Consider the following 23,438-nt stretch of genomic DNA (forward strand, 5'->3'; position numbering starts at 1 on the left):
AATGTTTTAGAAGGTATCTCTGAAGTAGATGCGGATTGATAGAGCAATTCTTGATCATAATTTCCAGTATGAATACTACGCCGAACATAAAACTTATGATTGGTAGTAAAACATCGATTTTCCTGTTGAGACACAGTTCTATCTTCAAGGATTTCTCTAGATATCTTCTTACGAAGTTTCGTTATAGCATCTATAACAGCCTCTGGTTTAGGTGGGCAGCCCGGCAAATAGACATCGACAGGAATTAGCTTATCGACTCCACGAACAGTACTATAAGAATCAGTACTGAACATACCTCCTGTAATAGTACAGGCTCCCATAGCAATGACATATTTTGGTTCAGGCATTTGCTCATATAATCTTACTAAAGAAGGAGCCATTTTCATTGTGACTGTGCCGGCTGTTAAAATTAGGTCTGCTTGCCTAGGACTCGATCTTGGTACCAATCCATAACGATCAAAGTCGAATCGCGAGCCTATTAATGAAGCAAATTCAATGAAACAACAACTGGTACCATAGAGAAGCGGCCATAAACTGGAAAGTCTTGACCAATTCGAAAGATCATTCAATGTAGTTGAAATAACTGAATTGGTAGTTATTTTGTCAAGTAAGGGAAACTCAATCAAATTCATAACTGTCTCAATGTAATCTTTTCCTTCCTTTTTATTTTGATTGTATGAATATTTAGTTAAGACCATTCCAATGCTCCTTTTCGCCATGCATAAACTGAACCAACAATTAGGATAAGCACGAAAATGAAAGCTTCAATAAATACGGATACACCCAATACATCGAAACTCATTGCCCATGGATAAAGAAATACCGTTTCAACATCAAAAACAACAAAAACTAGAGCAAACATGTAATAGCGGATTCGGAATTGTAACCAAGCATCCCCTATGGGTTCTATACCCGATTCATAACTAGATAGTTTCTCCGGTCCTTCCCTAACCGGGGCTAAAACTCCGGAAATTACAAATGCCAAGATAGGAATAATGCTTGATATTATCAGAAATGCCCAGAAAATATCATATTCGTGAAGCAGAAACATAAATGTACTCCTATTAATGTGGAATATGCTGAATTATTCGATTCGAATCGGAAGTGTCAATTTATCCAGAACTTCTTATCTTAGTTTAGGCGAAAGAAGAATATATTTTGATCAAACGGCATAGTTTAGAGTTTCTGTGGGACATATTTTGTTTAAAGATTCACCTAAGAAAATCCCACTTACATTTTTTATTTCGATTCTATTTAGATATGGTGTAGACATAGGGTGCTCCTTCTTACAAAAACAAGATTCTCTCACTTTGTCTTGGGTTCTCTATCCTCTATAAAAAGATAATTCTATAAAAACAAGTTAATAAAATACTAAAATATCCTATATTATCCTATATATCCTAATATTTATAATATCCTACCTAATATATATATATATTTATATATTATTATGATTACTATCTATATTATAATCCTAATACCTAATATATCCCAATAATAATTATTATAATAATTATTATAATAATTATTATAATATTATAAAATAAATATCCTATAATTAATAATTAATTAAATACTATAAATAGTCTATAATTAGTATATTCAAATTATTTATTTCATTTCCTTTTTTCTTAATTAATTTGATTCAATCCGTTGAATTGAGAGGTGACATATAACAAGTTATATCTTTCTCTACAAAAACAAAAAAAATTGGAAACTTTGAACCTGTACCATCTCACCTTATCAGAAATAAATAAGAAGGATGGAGTTATTTCATTAGAGTTAGAATAAAAGATTCTTTCTATTTTGGAACAATCTCTAGTAATAAACTAGATTACGATTTGGAATGAACCAAAATACTCGTTTGTTTTGTTATGGCAATAACACTTAATATTATTAATATAATGATAACACCAAACAATGGGGTAGATTCCGACACAAAAAAACTTTTACAGTACACCTATACTAGATACTAGACAATGAAACATAGCAAAGAGTGGAGTAATCTAATCGACGGAATCATAAAAGATTTACATAACATTACATTTTCTAATGAAAGAATTACATATTATCGAATGATTCAATAGACCAAATCAAACCCCCAACCCAAACCCCCCCAACTCATAGAATATAACGTTAATCCTTTAGTACCAATTCATTATCTCTCCATTATTTGTGAATCAATCAATAAGGTTTCTCTTGTTCTGCCAAAAAAAGATTAGTGATTAGTCAGGACAGGGGTTTTCTACAAATACAAGACCTAAGACCAAAAAAAGAATACGTCTTAGACCCATGCTACTTAGAATTAGATTTCGTTGGGTCAGGTTGAAGTTTTTAGTCGGAATCATGTCATGATTTCCACTTCCTAAATTGATTTGGTAATGCTTTCATTTCTACGATACCTGGCCACAACTATGAGGAAATGAAAGCTATACTAAAATAATATAAAATATATTAGGATTATAGGGCTATACGGACTCGAACCGTAGACCTTCTCGGTAAAACGGATCAAACTTATTATTATCGAAATGATTTGAACTGTTTCAAAGACCCAACATGCATTTTGTTGCATTGGGCTCTTCCATCAACTGATGTAAAGATCAGTTATTCTACCATATTTTATCTTTAGAGGAAGATAATGAGATGGCTCCATGTGCTATGATTCATTATTTGTATTCTGATCTAGGAGCAATACCAAAGTGTTTCAAGGAAGTATTACGTTGACTTAGGTCTGCCTTCGGCCTAGATTAACCTAAGTTAAATAGAATCTCTATCGCCTCGCTGGAACAGTCGAATATGAGACTTCATACACCTTCAAGTTCATAGAGCGAAAAGAGGTTTTTTTGAGTCCCTTATACTCATTATGCCTAGCATTGAATGGGATGGGTATTTACCTTATCAACTATCAAATCACTGGTGGGTTCTATTTGATTTGGCAACTTAATTAGCGCCTGAATCGGACCGAACCAAATATTTGTTAGGTCAGGCTATTGTTCTCTTGTTCCCTCGAACCTATGGAATGGAGTAAGACATCAATTTTTCAATACGATCAATTATGTTCATTGCATAATTGGCTCCTTTGAAAAGCATTGGCGCACGTGTAAACGAGGTGCTCTACCAACTGAGCTATAGCCCTTGTTATAGACATCTTAACATATAGACAATTTCTTGTCAAGATAGATATTTCATAATCCCACATGATAGCTCTCTGATTTATTTATTTTATTTAAGCTTAACAGAAAGAAATTAGTATTGCTTGGAAATCCTATTCTATCTATAATTCCCGAAGTGATGGGTTCCTATTTGTAGTGATAAATGACCTACTTAACTCAGTGGTTAGAGTATTGCTTTCATACGGCGGTAGTCATTGGTTCAAATCCAATAGTAGGTAGAACTTATTAGATACTGGAGTCAATGAAATGATATCTAATAAGTTTTTCTACCCATCTTCTTTTTTTTATCAGATTAGACTTGATTGTGTTCAATTAGCAAAATCAACATGTGGTGTATATATAAAGAACTTTTAAAAAACTTATTCTTTTTATTTTGATCTAATGACTTAACTAGTAGGAAATAACATTGACAGCCTCCACTCGTGTCCTAGCTCGTCTGAGAGCTAGATTCGCTTCAATTGCTTGTCTCTTACCCTCAGCTCCACTCAAATTAGCTTCAGCTATTTCAAGAGCTTGTTGAGCTTCTTGCGGATCAATATCAGTACTTATTTCCGCATCATTTCCTAAAATGGTGATTTCATTATTACCTATTCTAGCAAAACCACCCATCAGAGCCACCGTTAACCATTGGTCGTTGTTAAAGCGTATTCTCAAAAGACCTATATCTACAGCCGTGGCAATGGGGGCGTGGTTTGGTAATACGCCAATTTGACCACTATTAGTAGATAAAATGATTTCTTTCACTTCTGAATCCCAAATAATTCGATTAGGAGTCAGTACACAAAGATTTAAGGTCATTTCTTTAATTTGCCCTCCTCTTCTAAGTTTATAGCTTTCGCGGTAGCTTCATCGATGTTACCCACCAAATAAAAGGCTTGCTCGGGAAGACTGTCTAATTCTCCGGAAAGGATCAGTTGAAACCCTCTAATTGTTTCTGCAAGACCGACATATTTTCCTGGAGAACCAGTAAATACTTCTGCCACGAAGAAGGGTTGTGATAAGAAACGCTCAATTTTTCGTGCTCTGGCTACAGTTAAACGATCTTCTTCGGATAATTCGTCCAACCCAAGAATAGCTATAATGTCCTGAAGTTCTTTGTAACGTTGTGAAGTTTGCTTAACTCTTTGCGCAGTTTCGTAATGTTCCTCACCAACGATTCGAGGTTGTAACATAGTTGACGTTGAATCTAAAGGATCCACTGCAGGATAAATACCTTTGGCAGCTAACCCTCTTGATAGTACGGTAGTAGCATCTAAATGTGCAAATGTCGTGGCAGGAGCAGGGTCGGTCAAATCGTCCGCAGGTACATAAACGGCTTGTATCGAAGTTATGGATCCCTTTTTGGTAGAAGTAATTCTTTCTTGCAAAGAACCCATTTCTGTACTAAGGGTAGGTTGATAACCCACTGCAGAAGGCATTCTCCCCAATAAGGCAGATACTTCTGATCCCGCTTGGACGAAACGAAAGATATTGTCGATGAATAGAAGTACGTTTTGCTCATTAACATCCCGGAAATATTCCGCCATGGTTAGTGCAGTCAACCCAACTCTCATACGAGCTCCCGGCGGTTCATTCATTACCATAGACTAGAGCTACTTTGGATTCTGCAATATTTTTTTCATTAATTACTCCGGATTCTTTCATTTCTATGTAAAGATCATTTCCTTCACGAGTACGTTCGCCTACTCCGCCAAATACGGATACGCCTCCATGAGCTTTGGCAATGTTGTTGATCAATTCCATGATGAGTACTGTTTTACCTACTCCAGCTCCCCCAAATAGTCCTATTTTTCCTCCACGGCGATAAGGAGCTAAAAGATCCACTACTTTAATTCCTGTTTCAAAGATTGAGAATTTTGTATCCAACTCTATAAAGGCGGGTGCGGGTCTATGAATAGGAGATGTTGTGCTAGTATCTACAGGACCTAAATTATCAACAGGTTCCCCAAGAACGTTGAAAATTCGTCCGAGTGTAGCTCCGCCAACTGGAATGCTTAGAGGAGCTCCCGTATCAATTACTTCCATTCCTCTCGTCAATCCATCCGTAGCACTCATAGCTACAGCTCTAACTCGATTATTTCCTAATAATTGTTGTACTTCACAAGTCACATTAATTTGCTGACCGACAGTATCTCGACCCTTAACTACTAAAGCGTTATAAATATTAGGCATCTTGCCCGGAGGAAAAACAACATCTAGTACTGGGCCAATAATTTGAGCGATACGCCCTAGGTTTTGTGTGGAAACCGCAGGACTAGAAGGGGTAGGATTGATTCTCATAATTATAATTAAAGTGAAATATGTCGAAAATTTTTTTGGAATAGTGCCATGCCAAGGGGAAAATAAATGTCCGATAGCAGATTGATCGGTTAATTCAATACAATAAGAAATAAATGGGAGTTAGCACTCGATTTAGTTGGTGTCACCCAACCGAATACGATTCAATCGTATACTCATTGAATGAGTAAAGAGTAAATTTTCAAGTTCAGCCAATCCCTCTTTTTTTTCAAAAGAAATATCAAGTACATGAAATCACGAGTAAGTCTCTTTAATTTATCTATCATTATAGAAAAGACCATCCATATTGGATTCCAATATATATAGAATTTGAACCCGAACTACATTTATGATTCAGTATTTCGATCTCGTTGGCTATTGTTCTTTCTATTTTTTTTTTTTAGATATTTGATTTCTGCCTATCTATTCTTTATACCCTTTTTCGGATGAATTATGCCTATTTTCACATCTAGGATTTACATATACAACATATATCACTGTCAAGAGGGAATTTTTCTTAGTATTTAGATATTTAGATTAGATTCAAAAGAATAAGGAGATAAATTTAATTGTAAATTTGCAAAACAAACATAAGGTTGCGTCATATATATCAAAGAGTATACAATAATGATGTATTTGATGAATCAAATACATGGTCTAATAACGAACCATTTCATTTTAACATAACATTGAAATTTGTTGATAATATTAGTTGAATATTATTTTTTTTTTGAAAGATTTTTGTCAAAGGTTTCATTCACGCATAATCCATATCGAGTAGACCTTGTCGTTGTGAGAATTCTTAATTCATGAGTTGTAGGGAGGGACTTATGTCACCACAAACAGAGACTAAAGCAAGTGTTGGATTTAAAGCTGGTGTTAAAGATTACAAATTGAATTATTATACTCCTGACTACGAAGTCAAAGATACTGATATCTTGGCAGCATTCCGAGTAACTCCTCAACCTGGAGTTCCACCCGAAGAAGCAGGGGCTGCGGTAGCTGCCGAATCTTCTACTGGTACATGGACAACTGTGTGGACTGATGGACTTACCAGTCTTGATCGTTACAAAGGGCGATGCTACCACATAGAGGCTGTTATTGGGGAGGATAATCAATATATTGCTTATGTAGCTTATCCTTTAGACCTTTTTGAAGAAGGTTCTGTTACTAACATGTTTACTTCCATTGTGGGTAATGTGTTTGGTTTCAAAGCCTTACGAGCTCTACGTTTGGAGGATCTGCGAATTCCCACTTCCTATTCCAAAACTTTCCAAGGCCCGCCTCACGGCATTCAGGTTGAAAGAGATAAGTTGAACAAGTATGGTCGTCCCCTATTGGGATGTACTATTAAACCAAAATTGGGATTATCTGCAAAAAACTACGGTAGAGCAGTTTATGAGTGTCTACGTGGTGGGCTTGATTTTACCAAAGATGATGAAAACGTGAACTCACAACCATTTATGCGTTGGAGAGACCGTTTCGTATTTTGTGCTGAAGCACTTTATAAAGCGCAGGCCGAAACAGGTGAAATTAAAGGGCATTACTTGAATGCTACTGCAGGTACATGTGAAGAAATGATGAAAAGGGCCATATTTGCCAGAGAATTAGGAGTTCCTATCGTAATGCATGATTACTTAACTGGTGGATTCACTGCAAATACTAGCTTGGCTCATTATTGCCGTGACAATGGTCTACTTCTTCACATCCATCGCGCAATGCATGCAGTTATTGATAGACAGAAAAATCATGGTATGCATTTCCGTGTACTAGCTAAAGCATTACGTATGTCTGGTGGAGACCATATTCACGCTGGTACAGTAGTAGGTAAACTGGAAGGGGAACGCGAAATGACTTTAGGTTTTGTTGATTTATTACGTGATGATTTTATTGAAAAAGATCGAAGTCGTGGTATTTTCTTCACTCAAGATTGGGTTTCTATGCCAGGTGTTATACCCGTGGCTTCAGGGGGTATTCATGTTTGGCATATGCCTGCGCTGACCGAAATCTTTGGGGATGATTCCGTACTACAGTTTGGAGGAGGAACTTTAGGACACCCTTGGGGAAATGCACCTGGTGCAGTAGCTAATAGGGTGGCTTTAGAAGCGTGTGTACAAGCTCGTAATGAGGGACGTGATCTTGCTCGTGAAGGTAATGAAATTATCCGTGAAGCTAGCAAATGGAGCCCTGAACTAGCCGCTGCTTGTGAAGTATGGAAAGAGATCAAATTCGAATTCGAACCAGTAGATAAGCTAGATAAAGAGAAAAGCTAAGTGTGCATAATTCAGTAATTCCTGTTTGTTCTCCTAATTGATTGCAATTAAAGTCGGCCCAGTCTTTTCTTAAAAAAAGATTGGGCCGATTACCGAATAAAAAAAAAAGAACGAGCATCCTATATATACTATGTATTTGCATATATGTTTCTGTTTCTTTTACTTTATATGATATGTATTGTTTAGATCTTACTTATATATAATATAAGATAAGATCTAAATAAAATATATAATATAAGATAAGATCTAAATAAAAGATCGAAGACTAAACAACTCAATACTTCTATTGTTTGTTGTTGGATCTATAATGAATTTAATCCAATTTTAGGGATCCTTGGGAGTGGTGGACTTTTTTATATCTCCTCATTTCGGTCCATAGATCAAGCCAAGGGAAAGACTCCTTCTACCCATCATCCTATATATTGTCTTTTTCGTTGTATGTTGAAATAGAAACTTAATTATTTATTATATTCTTTTCACAATTCTTTGGTTTGGATTTCATGGTATTTTATACATCATATGGGAAAAAGCTGTGTCTTTCTATTAAAGACAAAAGTTGAGAAAAAGATTCTATCAATATATTGAAGTAATACTTCGAATTTCCACAAAAGATAATTTTTTCTTTCAATACTTACTCCTCATTAGTTAACAATTCTAATGATTAGATTCGTATGCTTAATTCTGATAGTTAAGGTCAAATGATTATTCATCAAATTTTTTGTATTTTAATTAAATAGGAGGTATTTCTATGTTCAAATGGCGGTGCAATTTTGTATTTTCCAATGAGAAGGTAGAACATAGGTGTGGGCCAAGTAAATCAATAGATAGTGTCTTTCCGTAAGGAAAGAGTTATATAATGAATTGCTCATACGTAAACGATCAAAGATTGTGGGTTTTGAAGTAGCAGTCAGTGGCTGTGAACCAAGTAAAAAGAAACTGTATTTATTGTGCTTGTTATTCTTCTTGCTTTCATTATTTCTATTGCAACATAACTTTGATTTACAAGCATAATCGACATATTTAAAAAACTAAGAAAATGCTAAAAAATCATACTATTCACTCTCCTTTAACGCATCTATGATATACACATATTACAATGAAACTCTAATCATGGGATTAAAGTCCTATGCATGATAGAATCTCCTTTTTCCATTTGTTTTTCCATTCACATTTATCCAACAAACGCAATATACAAATTGTGACAGTCATGAGCATTTTACGCACTGAAAATCATTTTATCAAAGTATAGAGAGACCAAGCATTCTGGTGTGAATTTTCAACACGCAAAGTGTTTCTATTTTAAAAGAAATTATTGTTAAAACTTGCTGGGACAAGCAATGTGGGATTACATGCAGAAGAGAAATGAGGCCTTAGAAATGTAATCAAACACAATGTGAATGTTGTTTAGGAAAGGAAACCTATCTCCTCACAGAGGGTCGTGGGGCCGATCGTGTAGGGCCGCTAAGGTGACGGATTCCACTTTTTACAGAAGAAAAAGAAAGGAAACCTATGAGTTTTCTAGGGTACGATCTGATGGTGGCAAAAGATAGAATATTTTTTTAAATAGTCAAGATTCAAAATTCAAGTAACATATGTATGTGATATTCGAATAATTAGTAATGCTGAAATGTTACGTCATGAGTCACCTGACTTCCTAAATTTATTTGATGTGTAAAATATAGGATCAGATCATACATCTCATGATTAATTGGCTCACAAGATCCAAATACTTGATATGGAAACCTATGAATCCAAAGATGGTCCTTGCTCTTTCTATTGGGGTTTGAATCAAGTGCTGCATCTCGGTCATGATTCTATCCATTAGATGTTTCTTTTTGTTGGTCCAGACTTTTAAGTGTGTATAAATTATATTTCAAATTTATCTGTATTATAAAAAAAATCATAATAATTTTTGTTATGACGTAAATGATTCTAAAATTTATTAAATTATAAATTTTACATTGAGGCATTATTATTTTTAATTCATGTTAGAAAAACTAGCGCAATAAGTGGACATATAAAATTAAATGCAAGTAATTTTTTTTAAATGAAACGGAAAAATTATTAGCAAAAAATTTATTTATTTATGTTATTAGAATTTATATGTTCATTATTTAGAACTAATTTTCAATTGAATTTGGCCATCGTTTTCTAGTCATGATCTTTGGAGTCAAACAATGCACGATGTATTGAAGTTTGATATGCATAGAATTGGTAAAGAATGATCGAGAACTTAGAAAAGTGTGAACTACTTCTTCTCTAAAGCAAAAACAAAAAAAAAAAAAAAAGAATGGATGCTATTCAATAGTGAAGTTGATGGAAACCAAAAAGTTAGGAACTACTTGCAATCATGCACCTAATTACCAACCATCATCTAGCTATCCTACTCATTCTTTTCCATGAATCGATCGATCTCTTCCTCATAGCTTATGATTCGACACACACTTGCTATTTGCATTCGTGTTGCATCACAATCTAGTGCCGACAAGTTGGAAGGATGAATCGAAAATGAGAGAGATCGGGGTAGATGTTCCTTTGACAAATGAAAACGAAAGATGAAGCATGAGTTGAAGAAATCACTAGAGAAAAGAATAATGCATGATTGGTCCCCTTTGATTTAAGGAAGAGAATCGTTAGTCCCAACAAGTTAAGCACAACTAATTGCTTTTTCTCTAAGTAAAGGAATAAAGAAATTTGTTGTAACGTCACTTTTCATGTCCAACATATCACGAGCAAGTTTTTTAAATTTACATTAATGATTGAATTAATGAAAATTGTATATGCTTAATCAATTTAGTTAATTAATTTGGCATTTTTAAAAAATATATATTTTACCACCATTATAGAAGTCATATAGGTGATAGATTTTAACACAATTTATAAATATTTTGTACAATTTTAAAAAATAATTATATGGGAAAAATATATATATATATAAACAATGTGTTTGATTTATGTATTAACTTCAAAAAACATCCAAAATCTCAATTTTGTTTACTCGTGCCAATTAATTTCTCCAAGTATAAACATACATTCAAACAAATGAGTCTTAAGTTTAATATACTCATTTTTCTTTTTAAATTTTTTTATGATTTAATTGCATGTATATTTTTATTTCCATTAAAGAATGGGCAAAAAAAGCATCTATTATTTTTAAAAGGGAAATTTAATTTTAAAAATATTTAAATAGCATTTTATCCTATTTTTTAATGGAAATATTCTTGTTCTAGTAATTTTAACTAAAACTACTATAAACTAAAATAAAATTAATCATTATAATTAATCATAATTGATTAAAATTATTACCCATGGAATATTATTATATCAAAATATTTACACATTATAATAATTTTAAATCAAAATTGCTACATACTATAATAAATCTAGAATAAGAATATTTTTAGTCCTTATGATTTTTTGCTCTTAAAGAATCCATATTTTTAAAGGAAAATTGAAAAACTTAGGGGTATATATATAAAAAAAGCTCAAATTATAAACCGTAAGTTTAATCTAAATCTAAGTCAGTTATACGTTATTCCAAATTTTAATATGCCCCTAAAATTTGTTAGGTTTTCAGTTTGCTCTATAGATTTTTAAAAAATAATACACAGCGCTACCAATGTCAAATTTGTGAGGCCAATCAATTAAATCTCAATCATCCATTTCCTTTTAAAAAAAATTACATAAATTTGTAAATATAATTATTAATACATAAAATCTAGACATCTTTATTTATCAGAAATAGAACTTCAACCTCTACAAATACGTTACATTGAAAACTCTGGAGCTAAATGTTATTCGTTAAAAACTTAGAGGAAAATTAAGAGATTCACTAAAATCTGGGGGGCAAACTAGAATTTCGTCGCGTATAAAATATAAACGTGAGCAGATTTATTTCTTTATTATATTTACTTATTTAGTAAAATTCCAGCTGATTATCCAAATCCGGTACCTTTTAACGGAATTAGAATTATTTCACCGTAGGATCATAATCGGACGGTTATTAGAGAAAGTACCGCTTCCAAATTTGAATCCGTGCCCTGCCCAAACGAATGACGGCCGTTTTGTAAAGTAACGGCAGGTCGGGCGCTCGGGTGGCGGGAATCATAATATCCCCGTCACGCGTACGTGGCAGGCCCGAGGCGAGATTCGAATCCCATTTAATCACCGAATACCCTTTCCAAATAGACCCGCTCTCCCATTTGTTAAAATGTGGACCCCGCGTTTTGTGCCATAGGAAGCTTACCTTTTAAAATTGAATTGTCGGACGTGTTGCGTACAATAGAGTACGTACAGCTTAACAAACTCCAAGAGCTGGCGAATCACTGATTTGGTAAATTTTGGGTAAAGACGCCGATGTGTAGTTTGTTAATAAGGGGAGGAATAAAAACTGTCATTGGAAAAGATAAAAAATTAGAGGAAACGAACGAGATTAATTAGAGTTAAGACGAGGGATTAGGACGTCCGTAACCTTCGCTTAGGAGCGAATATAAATGCCGCAAGGGAGCAGCAGCTCGGGCTCGAGGAGGCGATTTGCAGTTGCTGCACCCTTCGCGCTTGGCTTCTCGGTGAGTGCGATGATCGCCGTCGTGGTCTTCCTGGCTCGTTTGCTTCGATCCTGTTATGATCTAGCGGAGAGGCACGAGATCTGTACATTTGGGGCGAAATAAGAGCTAGATCTGGTGTTACGCTGGCTCTGGGCTCCGATCTTTTGATCTAGGAGGGAATCGGCCTTTTTTCTTTACTCCGGTGAGAATGCGAGATGCGCTGGTTGTAAATGATTTTTTATTATATTCTGGAGATGAAAATTCTTGGATCCTACATTTAAATTTTGATTGTTCCGCGATTTCAGCTCGTTTATTCCCTGGAGTTTCTGATAGGTATTAAAATTTAAATTTCGGAGCCACTGGTTTTGTTGTTTTGCTGGTTTCTTACCGTCATTGTTACTTAATAGAACTATCTATAACTTGGGTCATCTGATCTGTTAGTATTTTAATATTTGATTACTAATGTTTTTCGCCTAAAAGGGGAACTTTGTATTGGACATGCTTCGATCTGTGATTTTACCTTTTCTTTGTAACTGTAATATGCTCTGGTCGAGTTCACATGTTCAATTGATTGGGATTCCTTGTTTCCTGTTTGTTTCCTGTCATTTCTTATCGGGGTTTTGTAAAATTTTTCCTTTTCCTTGACTGGTTTTTTTTTATAATGTAGTCATTGGTGTTTGCTTCTGAAAGATCAACTAACTTCTATTATGGTAGATGAAAAGTATGAAACTTATAGGCATCTAGCCGTTTTTGTTTGTATAAAGTCTCTCTTTTTGAAAGTTTTTTTGTTTAATATTTGGTTAATTAAATTTTCTGCATTTAATTCGACTTTTTACAAAAATCTTGCATATCATAAACAGTGCTTTGTTTAACCACGTTCATCGTTATAAAAAACAAAAATAAATATATATATCATATAGGTAGTCTCTTGTTTGGTTTAATACATAGTGTGTCCTTTTTCCAATTTAAGCATCATTCTATGTCAATAATCTTAGATAGACATGATGAAAGGAAACAGTCAAACACCACCACTAACGTGAGAGGATATATATATATATACTAGTATGCAAAGATTCTAAAATTAAAACTGCAAGATGACGTAGACTTTGGAAAACTTGGACAAACTAAATTTTTTAATAGAAAAATGATGAAAATAAAAAATAATTACTCTTTAGATAATTGTTGGATGATGGCACAAAAACTATGATACCCAATATAATAAGACACTTAACTTTACCTATATGAGATGGTACATGGAGTTATACCAACATTTTTCATACATATGCATTATGCCCAGACTATTCAAAATTATCATAAATTGTGTGAGTTCCATGAATGTTGTTTCCACAGGCTAGTTCCTACCTTAATAATTCCTGGTATAAAACAGAAGGAGCATTACTTGAGCCTTAATACTTAATTAAGAATAGTCCATCAGTAACTTACTGTTATCAAGAAACATTCAATACATGTAAACAGATAAACTTTTATCTTATTTAATCCCTTCCATGAGGACCAAGGACATTTAAGAAAACCCTAATACTTGATCTTAAAAGAGCCTCTTAACAAACTACCTCCTTCAAAAAGCATCCAAGATGATGCTAATCATACCTACACCACCATGGCACTAAAATATGAATCCAACATGATGCTAATCAACTCATATTTAGTGACACTTCTCTCATCTGTAAAGATCCTTTAGTCAAGCATCTAAAAAAGCCACTTAACAACATTACATTTAAGGAACATTTTTATGTGTTATTAATTCTTAACTCAAATTACAATTATTACATTACCCAAAGGACATGTTCGCTTAGATAGATAAGTCAAAGATGAGATGGGTGGATGAATACACTTATATGTACATTTGTTTGATTGTCTGGTTAGAAGGATGAAACAATTAGTAGGGATAAGTTGGAACAAAAATTTCAATTTCTCCCTCATTTTTGGCACATGGAGAATGAGCAAACTAAGGGAAGGGCAGATGAGAATAATTAGCTAATTAGTAAATTAACTCTTTAATCTTTATAAACAAAATGATGGCACATTTACTGTCTCCTTGTGGAATATTATTACCTGCATCTGCCACATATTTGTGAAGATTTCTCCTGTGTTGCTCATGCACTTATGTCGTCCACACACTAGCAACACCAATGTCGTTTGCCACTTTATCATCAACATTTTTCGCCCTCAACACTAACATTAACACACTATTGATTGTTTGCAACGACACCAACATTTGCCACCTAACCACCAATGCCATTTGTTGTTGGCAACACCAACATTTGCATCTCACAACACCAATGTCATTAGCGACCTTAGCTCCAACGTCCACCACCAGCAACACCAACATTGTTTGTGTGACCAACACTGCTTAGCGTGGTGCCATCATTGGCTTCCACTACATAGCTGCCACACCTTGCTAGCTAGGAAATCAATGTAATAAAAAATGCATTTATTAATTACATAATTAGTTGGATGCATTGTGAAAGAAAAGAAGATAGGAGTTAAAAAGATAATGATATGATTACCATATTTAAATTTAGTTATCCTTCCAGTTGAACAGTGAAAGGATGACTGGATGGATGGATCATTTAATTCATCTGTCCATCCAAATGAATAGACAAAATTAATCCCCATCCAAATTCTCATTCATGTATTTGCCCCCATTCATCTTTTGATTTATATCTTCCAACTAACAAACCCTAAGGGTCTGAAATGACCAATTAGGCTAAATGTTGGAAAAATTAGGAATGCAATTTTCTGTTTTTCTAATTGATAATTTTCCTTATAATTATTCTGTTAAGGCATCTGTGAGTTTGCGCTCATTCATTTTCACTTCTGAGTCTAAAGCTATAGTTAAATCTTTTGGATAAATGCTAATAGATGGTGATATTGTTTCTTTTGTGAAGATGTTATTGCCCGTTATATAGTTTTTAAGCAATACCCTCCAAATGTGTTTACTATCCTCATCTCAGTTCCCTAATCACTCAATTGTTATTCATTACTCTTCATCTTTCATGAATTGCTTGATGTTAATTTTTGTAATTGGTTAGAACCCTCAAGTATCTTGTCTCAGTTGTCTTCTACTATGCCAAGACATATCTTTTAATAAAATTTATATTTTATTTTAGGCAACTTAGTCTGTCGTTCTTGAGATTTTACCATCTCACACTTTATATTCTTGATAGAATACTAAACAATCTAATGACCTGGAAATAAAGACTAGGCTTCAATTATCATTGCTTGATTTTTTTTTTCTTTTCTTTTTTGTTTGTTTACATTGAGGCATACTTCTGTGATGATTTTTGGTGGTTAATAATGACCTATTGTGCAACACAGGAAACATTCAAAATGGAGAATTATAATGTGATAGTTAGTGGCATTGGACAATTCTATCCAGATTGCATGGCAGATAGAAAATCAAGGTTTTGTCAAATTGATAACCAACCAAGTCCAAGATCTGAAGTCATCTGTCCTCAACCTCATCGTGCTACAAGAGTTCCATGTTTGATTAATACTCTCACTAGAGTCAGTTCCAAGACGAAGGGGTGAGTTTTAATTTTATTCAAATTATTATGAGATATGTTGTCTCCATTTTCTCAACCTCCTATTATTCAAAGTAGCATATGCCAATTTACTTGATGATTTTGCACAACAAATTCTACTTTTGCACCTTTTTTTCTTGAGTTTGTATTGGAAATAAGTTAGCAGGATTTTCTCTGTTTTATCTTTTGGAGTTAGAAAATTGCAAATTTTGCCCCTATGAAAACGATACGTTCCTGTAAATTATGCCATAAGTTGTTATTGCGACAACTTGTAGCTTTTATTCAACCAAATTATGCATGATAATCATGTGGAGTAGTGATATGTATGTATACATAAAAAATAAACACTAAAATACTCTCTCTTATTGAAGCTAATAATTGTTCTGTATTTTTTCATAAGAATATTAATGCCAAAGATTTTTTTTGCTGATGATTAACACTATAATATATGTCAATAACAGAAAATCTTGTTGGCAGAATAGATACTAAACAAATTCTTTTAATAGTTTAAATATTTAAAGTTTTTGTTTATTATTCCGTCATGCACATAACTTATAACGACATTAGAAAGTTTAAAATATTTTTGGGGTCATCACTTTATTTACATAAGTAGAGTTTTATTTGACCATCTTGTGCTTGTTACATGTTAAATTCTGACGTATTGAACTTGTTTATGAATCTATTAGTCATCACATATTTAAAATACAGACAATTATGAAAGATAATTTGGGTTATAGATGTGTCTTCTTATTATTTAAAAAATAACAATTTCGTACTGAACTGTTCAAATTAATCAATCTGCACAAACTTTCTTTTGATCACATTTCTTTTCTTTTCTTAATGTTTCTAAGAACTTGTTTATGCTCCCTATTCACCATAATCACATTGTGGCTGTACTTTCAAACATACTCATTTATAGTTTTAATCTTCTAAATAAGAATCCAATCTGCTTCACTTCAGCATGAAGTCTATTTACCGAGTGGACTGTGCTCCTGAAATTCTTGATCTTCTTCTGAACCAGGTAACTACCCCCCTCTATATGATACTTGCTCTCTTCTTCTTTTGTTGTTCATCAAAATAACTCTATTGCGACCAGGAGTATGACTCAGACAACGACACGTTCTTCTCCGGTTCTCCTCCCATGCATACTAACAATCCAGTCATCCAAGATGCTCAGTTTGTCAAACAATCCTCTGCCGCTTCCCTGAGGCACTCTCCCTCCGCGAACCCTGCCAGAAGAGTTGAAAGAGGGTCGCCGACCTGTGGCTCTTCTTTCGGGGGGAGCCCAAAGGTGAGAATTGAAGGCTTTGCTTGTGGTAGCTCGGAGAAACATCGAGTTGCTGCTGCTCTAGCATAACCTCTCCTAACAATGACCCCATCCCATTGCCAGTGTAAATTCACCTTATCAGTTCTAAGTTTCTGTTCTACCTTTCTGATCTTCTTGGCTACTGATCCTGGCTGTCGAAGCTGCCTAACTGACAGCCTCAAGTCAACTAGAGTTTCGTGTTGTAAATTGATGAGGTATCGAAAGTTAGAGTATGTATAGTAGTAGCTATATGGTGCTTTCGAGCTGAAAGTCATGCCAGCATGATGTAGCGAGACTGGTTCTTGTGAATATGATCTTTTATCCTTTAGAATAGTTTGCATGTTTCAGATGGCATGATTCTTTAACTAAATTGCATGCTTGTGCTTATGGTGTGAAAATAATTGGCAACTTGTTGATATTTTGAAGAAGTTGATCGTGTGGGATTGCTAGAATGACGGATTCCACCTTTTATAGAATCTTTATTATGGGTGATAATTGGTTGGCGGTTCCAACCTTTTGCAGTTTATTATGGGTGATAATTATGTCATCTAAAAAAAATTATGGACATTGATAAAAAAAAATTTGACAATGTTTTCTTAAAGAAAAATCTCTCTATTTCTTTTGTTGCTTATGGGCTTGAGTTTTGATTTGAATTTGTTTTGTCTGATATTTTGAAATTTTAATTTAAATTTGTTTGATTGTTTGAAATTTTTAAAATTTTAAATTTCTTTAATTAGTTAGTGAGTTTGATATTAAAACTTTAATTTTTATAAATTTTGTTTATGAATAATTTATTATTTTTATTTATAAATATTAATAAATTACATAGACGTTCAAATTTATTTATTTAATTGATTTGTTTATTGTATGAGCATAAATAAATTTTTTATTGTCTTCAGGACATAGCTGAGTTAGTTACAATGAAGTAGAGTTGCAGAAGAGGACAAGGGTTCGAGATACAATATCCTCCTTTGTGTGGGGTGGTTAGGATGATGGATTCTACTTTTATTTATAGAAGATAAATAAATTTTTTATTAAATTAAAAATTAAATTTACTCTTGTCTAATTTATTTACAACCCTATTATTCTTATAGGGTCAAATATAAAAATCTTATAATAAATATTTTATTTTTTTTACAATTATTAAATTATATTTTTAAGAAAACAAAGGAAAAAAAAATTCTCATAAATCACACATGGCCTAAAAATTATATGGGCCTTAGCCCTCTTTAATATCGCCATAGAAGGGCAGGCGGCCTACTCTCGTCTCACTCGTTCTTCACGCGCCGCGAGCGGGCGCTGCCGTTGCTCTTCTTCTCGATCACTGTCGAGCACAGGCGGCGCAACTCCGGTAGCTCCGCGTGCTATCGCAGGTGTTCGTCGTGCTTGGTGGCGGCGGGACGAGGCGCGTAGATTAACTAACTTGTCTGGAAAGGAACCCGTGACTTTGAAACTTGCTTTCGCGGCTACTCTCCCAAATTTGGCGGCCTCTGAAAGCCCTCGAATCTGGTCTCCCTGTCTCCTTTCTTTACTGGTTTATCGCAGGGGCGATGGAGAAAATTCCCGCGGCCTGCGCCATGACGTGGAGCATCGAGCTCGAGAAGGGCCTTCGCTCCAAGTGCCCTGGTTGGTCGTCTCTTCTACATCATTCTATCTCTCTACAACCATGAATTTATCCAGTGCATTCTTTGTAACCGTAGAAAGCGAAAAGGAGGTTTTTTGGAGGCTAGCATGAGCACACTTTATCTGTCTGGAAATATGATTCTCTGTTATATTTTCTAGTTTGCTCAGAAGAAGTGCGCTTTCTTTATGTATGAGCATGAAAAGTGAAGAGTGAGACGTGGAGGTTTATTGCAGCCATAAGGTCAACGATAGCAACTTACACAAATTTTGTTAGTTACAGCTGAATTGATAAGCGAACCAAATTCAGAACTAGGATTGCGAATTGTTGTCGTATCATTGGGATTTGGGATCGATGAAATTAGGGACAAAAAAAGCATCAAAAATATTGTGAATATTAAATTTAAAAGCCTATTGTAGAACAACATATCTCAATGCTGCTTGTCTGTGCTTCTTGTCATTCTCACTTGAAACTTACATTTGCTTTATGTTCTCTATTTACCCATGCTTGTATATCCAGATAAACGCATAATGGCAATTGAGAAGATGGGACCAATACTCCAAACATGGAGTGAGGAGCTAAACATTACAAGGGAAATTGCAGATATGTACAATTTGGTTGTAGGTGAGGACAGAACATTTGCAAACACCATCCTTCTTCGGCTTGCCAATGCATTTAAGTGTGGAGATAACCATACAAGGCAATGTGTCTTGAAAGTATTCCTCTTAGAAATGCCACGTATTAGGAAGGAAAGAAAATGGTATAATGGAATTCTAGCAAAGAGAAGAGTACCTAATTATATAGAGATGCTTAAAAGAGTGAAAGTAGTTTATGACACAGGTGATGCTGAATCTAAAACATTGTCGTTGCGGCTTTTTGGTTGTTGGGCTGATCTTGCCAAGGATAGTACTCACATAAGACACATTGTACTTCACAGCCTACAATCTTCCAATATCTCTGAGGTGATCCTAGATTCTCCTACTTTCTTTCACTTCAAATATCATTTTCTCAGTATCTCACGTAATGATATCATTGTCTTTTTACTATGTACACATTTGAGAAATAAATAGTGGAACTGCAATGGAAAACGGAAGGCCTGTTTTCGACAGCCTAAGCATGCTCTTATCTTATGGTGTTTATTGGTATCATGTATTAAACACATTAGGATATATTAACTATTCACTATTTTTAGATATAAATTCTTCACTATTCTTAGACTAGGGACACTAATTTGGTATGTCCTGTGATCTGTTTTTTCATAGGTAAAAGCATCTTTATTTGCTGCAGCATGCTTTGCTTTGTTATCTAAGGATTTTGCACTCATCACTTTGGAAATACTGCTGAATATTGTTGGCTCATCAACGTCACCCTTTGATGTGTCCATTGCTGCAATTCATGCCCTTCCTAGAATGCAATGCTCGCCGATGGTTGCATCCAGAGCATACAAGGTGCATCATGCTTATGACAAAAAAGTTGCCTTAAGTTGATTTACTATTAATTCTGAGTAGGAACATTGAATAGTCATTTTATAACTTACAGTATAATTATGTTCAGGATTCTAGTTTCCTTAGGCTGAGATGCTAGGTTATGGTTGAATTCTTTGACAACTCCTTGCTTTTCTATGACTACATGGTTATATTGGTGGGTTTTGTAAGGAATTATAGAAGAGAAAACAATGGTCAAGCGATGACATTCTTCACTTATTTACTTTCAGGTTTTTTATGTTCGCAAATTTCTGACTATTCAAAAAATTAGATATGTCCTATTTTCTTTTAGGCAGTGTAAGAGTAGAATCTCATATTTAGTTTCAATGATGTGCTAAGAAGGAGTGCTCTCTTGGTCATTGAAGTTAGGCACTTCGATTACATATTCATTTCTCATAGCATGTTGTATATTATGTCTATCAACTAGAAAAGTGTAATTATATTTCTTCAGCTATTAATTTACTAGCAACTAGAAGCACACTGAACTCAACCATTTATTGTGGAAATCATGAAGAGTACTTGATTTTTTTTTGTTTAATAGTTTTGATGCGCTTTTGGGATTTAAAATTTCAGTTAAAGGTCTTAAGGAACTTAACATAGGCAAGATTTTTTACATTCTATTTAAAATTATTTAAATAGACGTAATGAGACAATTGTTAACATAGGAGATGACGAGTTGCTTGTAACTGAGAGTTTTAAGTATTTAGGATCATTTTTGCAAAAAGATGGGGGGATTGAGAGAGATATCTTACATAGAATACAAGCGAGATGATTGAAATGGAGGAGAGTGTCATATGTTCTTTGTGGTCGTAAAGTACCTCTAAGACTTAAAGGAAAGTTTTACAAAACGACGGTTAGACCTGTTATATTGTATGAAGTTGAATGTTAGGCTATGACTCGAGCACATGAGCAGAAGATAAGAGTTGCAGAGATGAGGATGTTAAGATGGATGTGCGGACATACAAGGATGGACAAGATAAGAAATAAAAATATTAGAAAGAAAGTCGGGGTTGCACCTATTGAGGAAAAATTCTAGGAGACATGTTTAAGACGGCTATGCATGTAGACGACCAATAGATGCTCCAGTTAGGCGATGTGAAATCAAACGAGGAAGAGGAAGTCCAAAAAAGTCTTGGTTAGTAACAATAAAATAAAATATAATTTATTTAAATATAAATGATGATATAGTAAGGGATAGAGTCCAGTGGCGTAGAATGATTCATATAGTTGATTTCATCTAGTGGGATAAAGCTTGGTTGTTGTATTTAAAATTATTTAAGATTTTAAAGTTGTTTATGCAAATCAAAATTTTAGAGGTTATTATATTTCTGGAGAATTTTTAAAAATTGTTTAGAATTTTAATTTTTATTGTGACGAATTGAATCACTCTTTTGTGAAGAACAAGATTTAGTATCAATTTTTAAAAAGGGTTAAGATTCCACATATTAGAGCATATTTTAGTAAATATAAATTTCTCCTTTTGATTGTGTGAGGTCTTTTATGTTTGTGTGATTCTGTGTGATATTATCCTTGCTTTGGTAATAATAGAGGGCCTTAGCTTTTTAGTTTGCCTAGTGGGATAAGTAACATTTTTTTTCAATAAAAACACTGTTTGTGATGAGAAGATTTCTTTCTGGGAATTGTGCTTGGTCTGCTTGCTTGATGGTGGACAGGTACTCCTTATTGTCTATGCATTTAGTGTTGGATTGGTTAGATAATTTATTTGTATACTCTAGTGGAATCAATTCATCCACTAATTTAGTGTGGAAACTATTTTGGTAAGGAGCTATATCTGCTGCATAAACTGTGGTAGTAAGAAATTTGCTAATGAAATTGTATATGTTGATACCAGTATATTCATCTGAACCATCCCATCCTTTTAAGTATATCAGTGAAACTAAAAAGGGTAGAATTGAATGCATAAGAAAGATCTGATACTTGGATGCAGTTTTTGGTCTTGGAAATGCACATTTAGTAAAGAATATTCTCCTAATATGAATTATTGATGGACAATGCAAACTGGCCTGAAGTTAACACTAAGATTTATTGTTTTTGTTTTTCATATTTTCACCAATAATAAAGAATTAAAATTTTGAAATAATTTTTCCTTTTGTAGTTCATGATTGCGTGAGAAAAAGGGAGTATCTATCCTGCAAATAATTTCATATAAGAGAAAAACATACTTATAATTCAATACGCTTGTGATCCTTTTTAAAATTCTAGTTCATTTACAGACTGGTAAGAAACTATTATTGGGTGCTTTAAATGATGAGTTTAAAGCTGAGATGCTGTCTGCTTGTGATTTTTTTTTAAAATTCTAGTTCATTTACAGGCTGGTAAGAAACTATTATTGGGTGCTTTAAATGATGAGTTAAAAGCTGAGATGCTGTCTTCACTTTCAAAGCTAGCTTTCAGATCAACCACCTTGTACTTTGAACAGGTATCTTTGTGTAATTTATAATTTTATAGTTGAGAATACCATGTATATGATGAAATGTTCTCTCTGAATAAAGTGTGCCCAACTGTTTAGTTTCATTGGTTGATTTTTTTTTCTTTATATAATCATGTTGGAAGATAAACTCCTATAGCTAATGGTGTGTAACATGGTTATAAATCTTGATTGGAAGCCTAAAATATTGGCATATGAGTACTACTTATCACTTAAGAACCATTAATTATATGTTTTAATATACATTGCATGCCATCCAAGCCCAAACAATATTTGTAATTTGAACATGTGTGCTAACCTTGTTGATTATATTTCTATATTCTCAAATTTATTGGACAATTATAATTCACCTGTCATATATTTTTTTCAATTACAATTGTAAATGATGAAATCACTGACAGTCACAGTACATAGTAATATGTCAAATAGGGTTCGTGCATACATCCAGTTCACAGCTATGAACTTGAGGAATGACATTTTAGTTATTATTTTCTCACCAAATATTTGTATAATCTGCAGATGGACTTTATACTGTTCTATACCATGTTTTTTTGTGTGTTTTTTGTATCTAAAAAATGCTTTGGTTATGCTAACAAATAATTAATGTTAGTGAATGCTGAATTGGTACTTCCTGCATCATCCTATATTTCACCTTGTTCCATATTTAGACCTAGTGTGTGCTAATATGCTTTGCTATTATCTAGAATAAATTTTTCTACTAGAGTTTCTTTATTCTTGCAGGTTGACTTACTCCTATCGTTTC

The 23,438-nt window shown here is 33.9% G+C and overlaps 2 protein-coding genes across 2 annotated transcripts in view; both read left to right on the top strand.

Annotated features, from left to right (window-relative positions):
• The first annotated feature begins 12,268 nt into the window (after positions 1 to 12,268).
• LOC141815556 (uncharacterized) lies at positions 12,269 to 17,411 on the top strand. The gene is made up of 4 exons (XM_074703503.1): positions 12,269 to 12,472; positions 15,610 to 15,818; positions 16,776 to 16,836; positions 16,912 to 17,411. The coding sequence occupies exons 2-4, from the start codon at positions 15,622 to 15,624 to the stop codon at positions 17,170 to 17,172; spliced, it is 519 nt and encodes a 172-aa protein (XP_074559604.1). The 5' UTR covers positions 12,269 to 12,472; positions 15,610 to 15,621; the 3' UTR covers positions 17,173 to 17,411.
• A 992-nt stretch (positions 17,412 to 18,403) lies between these two features.
• The window catches only part of LOC141815683 (uncharacterized), a gene marked incomplete in the record, with an annotated part of 13,544 nt that continues 8,509 nt past the window's right edge, over positions 18,404 to 23,438 (top strand). Inside the window, 3 exon segments of the mRNA XM_074703635.1 lie at positions 18,404 to 18,747; positions 19,262 to 19,704; positions 20,005 to 20,190. Coding sequence (XP_074559736.1) covers positions 18,672 to 18,747; positions 19,262 to 19,704; positions 20,005 to 20,190 — 705 coding nt within the window.

This window comes from Curcuma longa, chromosome 21 (assembly GCF_044706935.1).
Source record: "Curcuma longa cultivar G26 ecotype Majalengka, Jawa Barat chromosome 21, ITB_CL_G26_1.1, whole genome shotgun sequence".
Lineage (NCBI taxonomy): Eukaryota > Viridiplantae > Streptophyta > Magnoliopsida > Zingiberales > Zingiberaceae > Curcuma > Curcuma longa.

What these genes read in the sequence shown, in the direction of transcription:
- LOC141815556 (XM_074703503.1), top strand. Translation starts at nt 15,622, where the DNA reads ATGGAGAATTATAATGTGATAGTTAGTGGCATTGGACAATTCTATCCA. An exon ending in GTCAGTTCCAAGACGAAGGG is followed by an intron (nt 15,819 to 16,775) that starts GTGAGTTTTAAT and finishes GCTTCACTTCAG; the next exon opens with CATGAAGTCTATTTACCGAG. An exon ending in TTGATCTTCTTCTGAACCAG is followed by an intron (nt 16,837 to 16,911) that starts GTAACTACCCCC and finishes TATTGCGACCAG; the next exon opens with GAGTATGACTCAGACAACGA.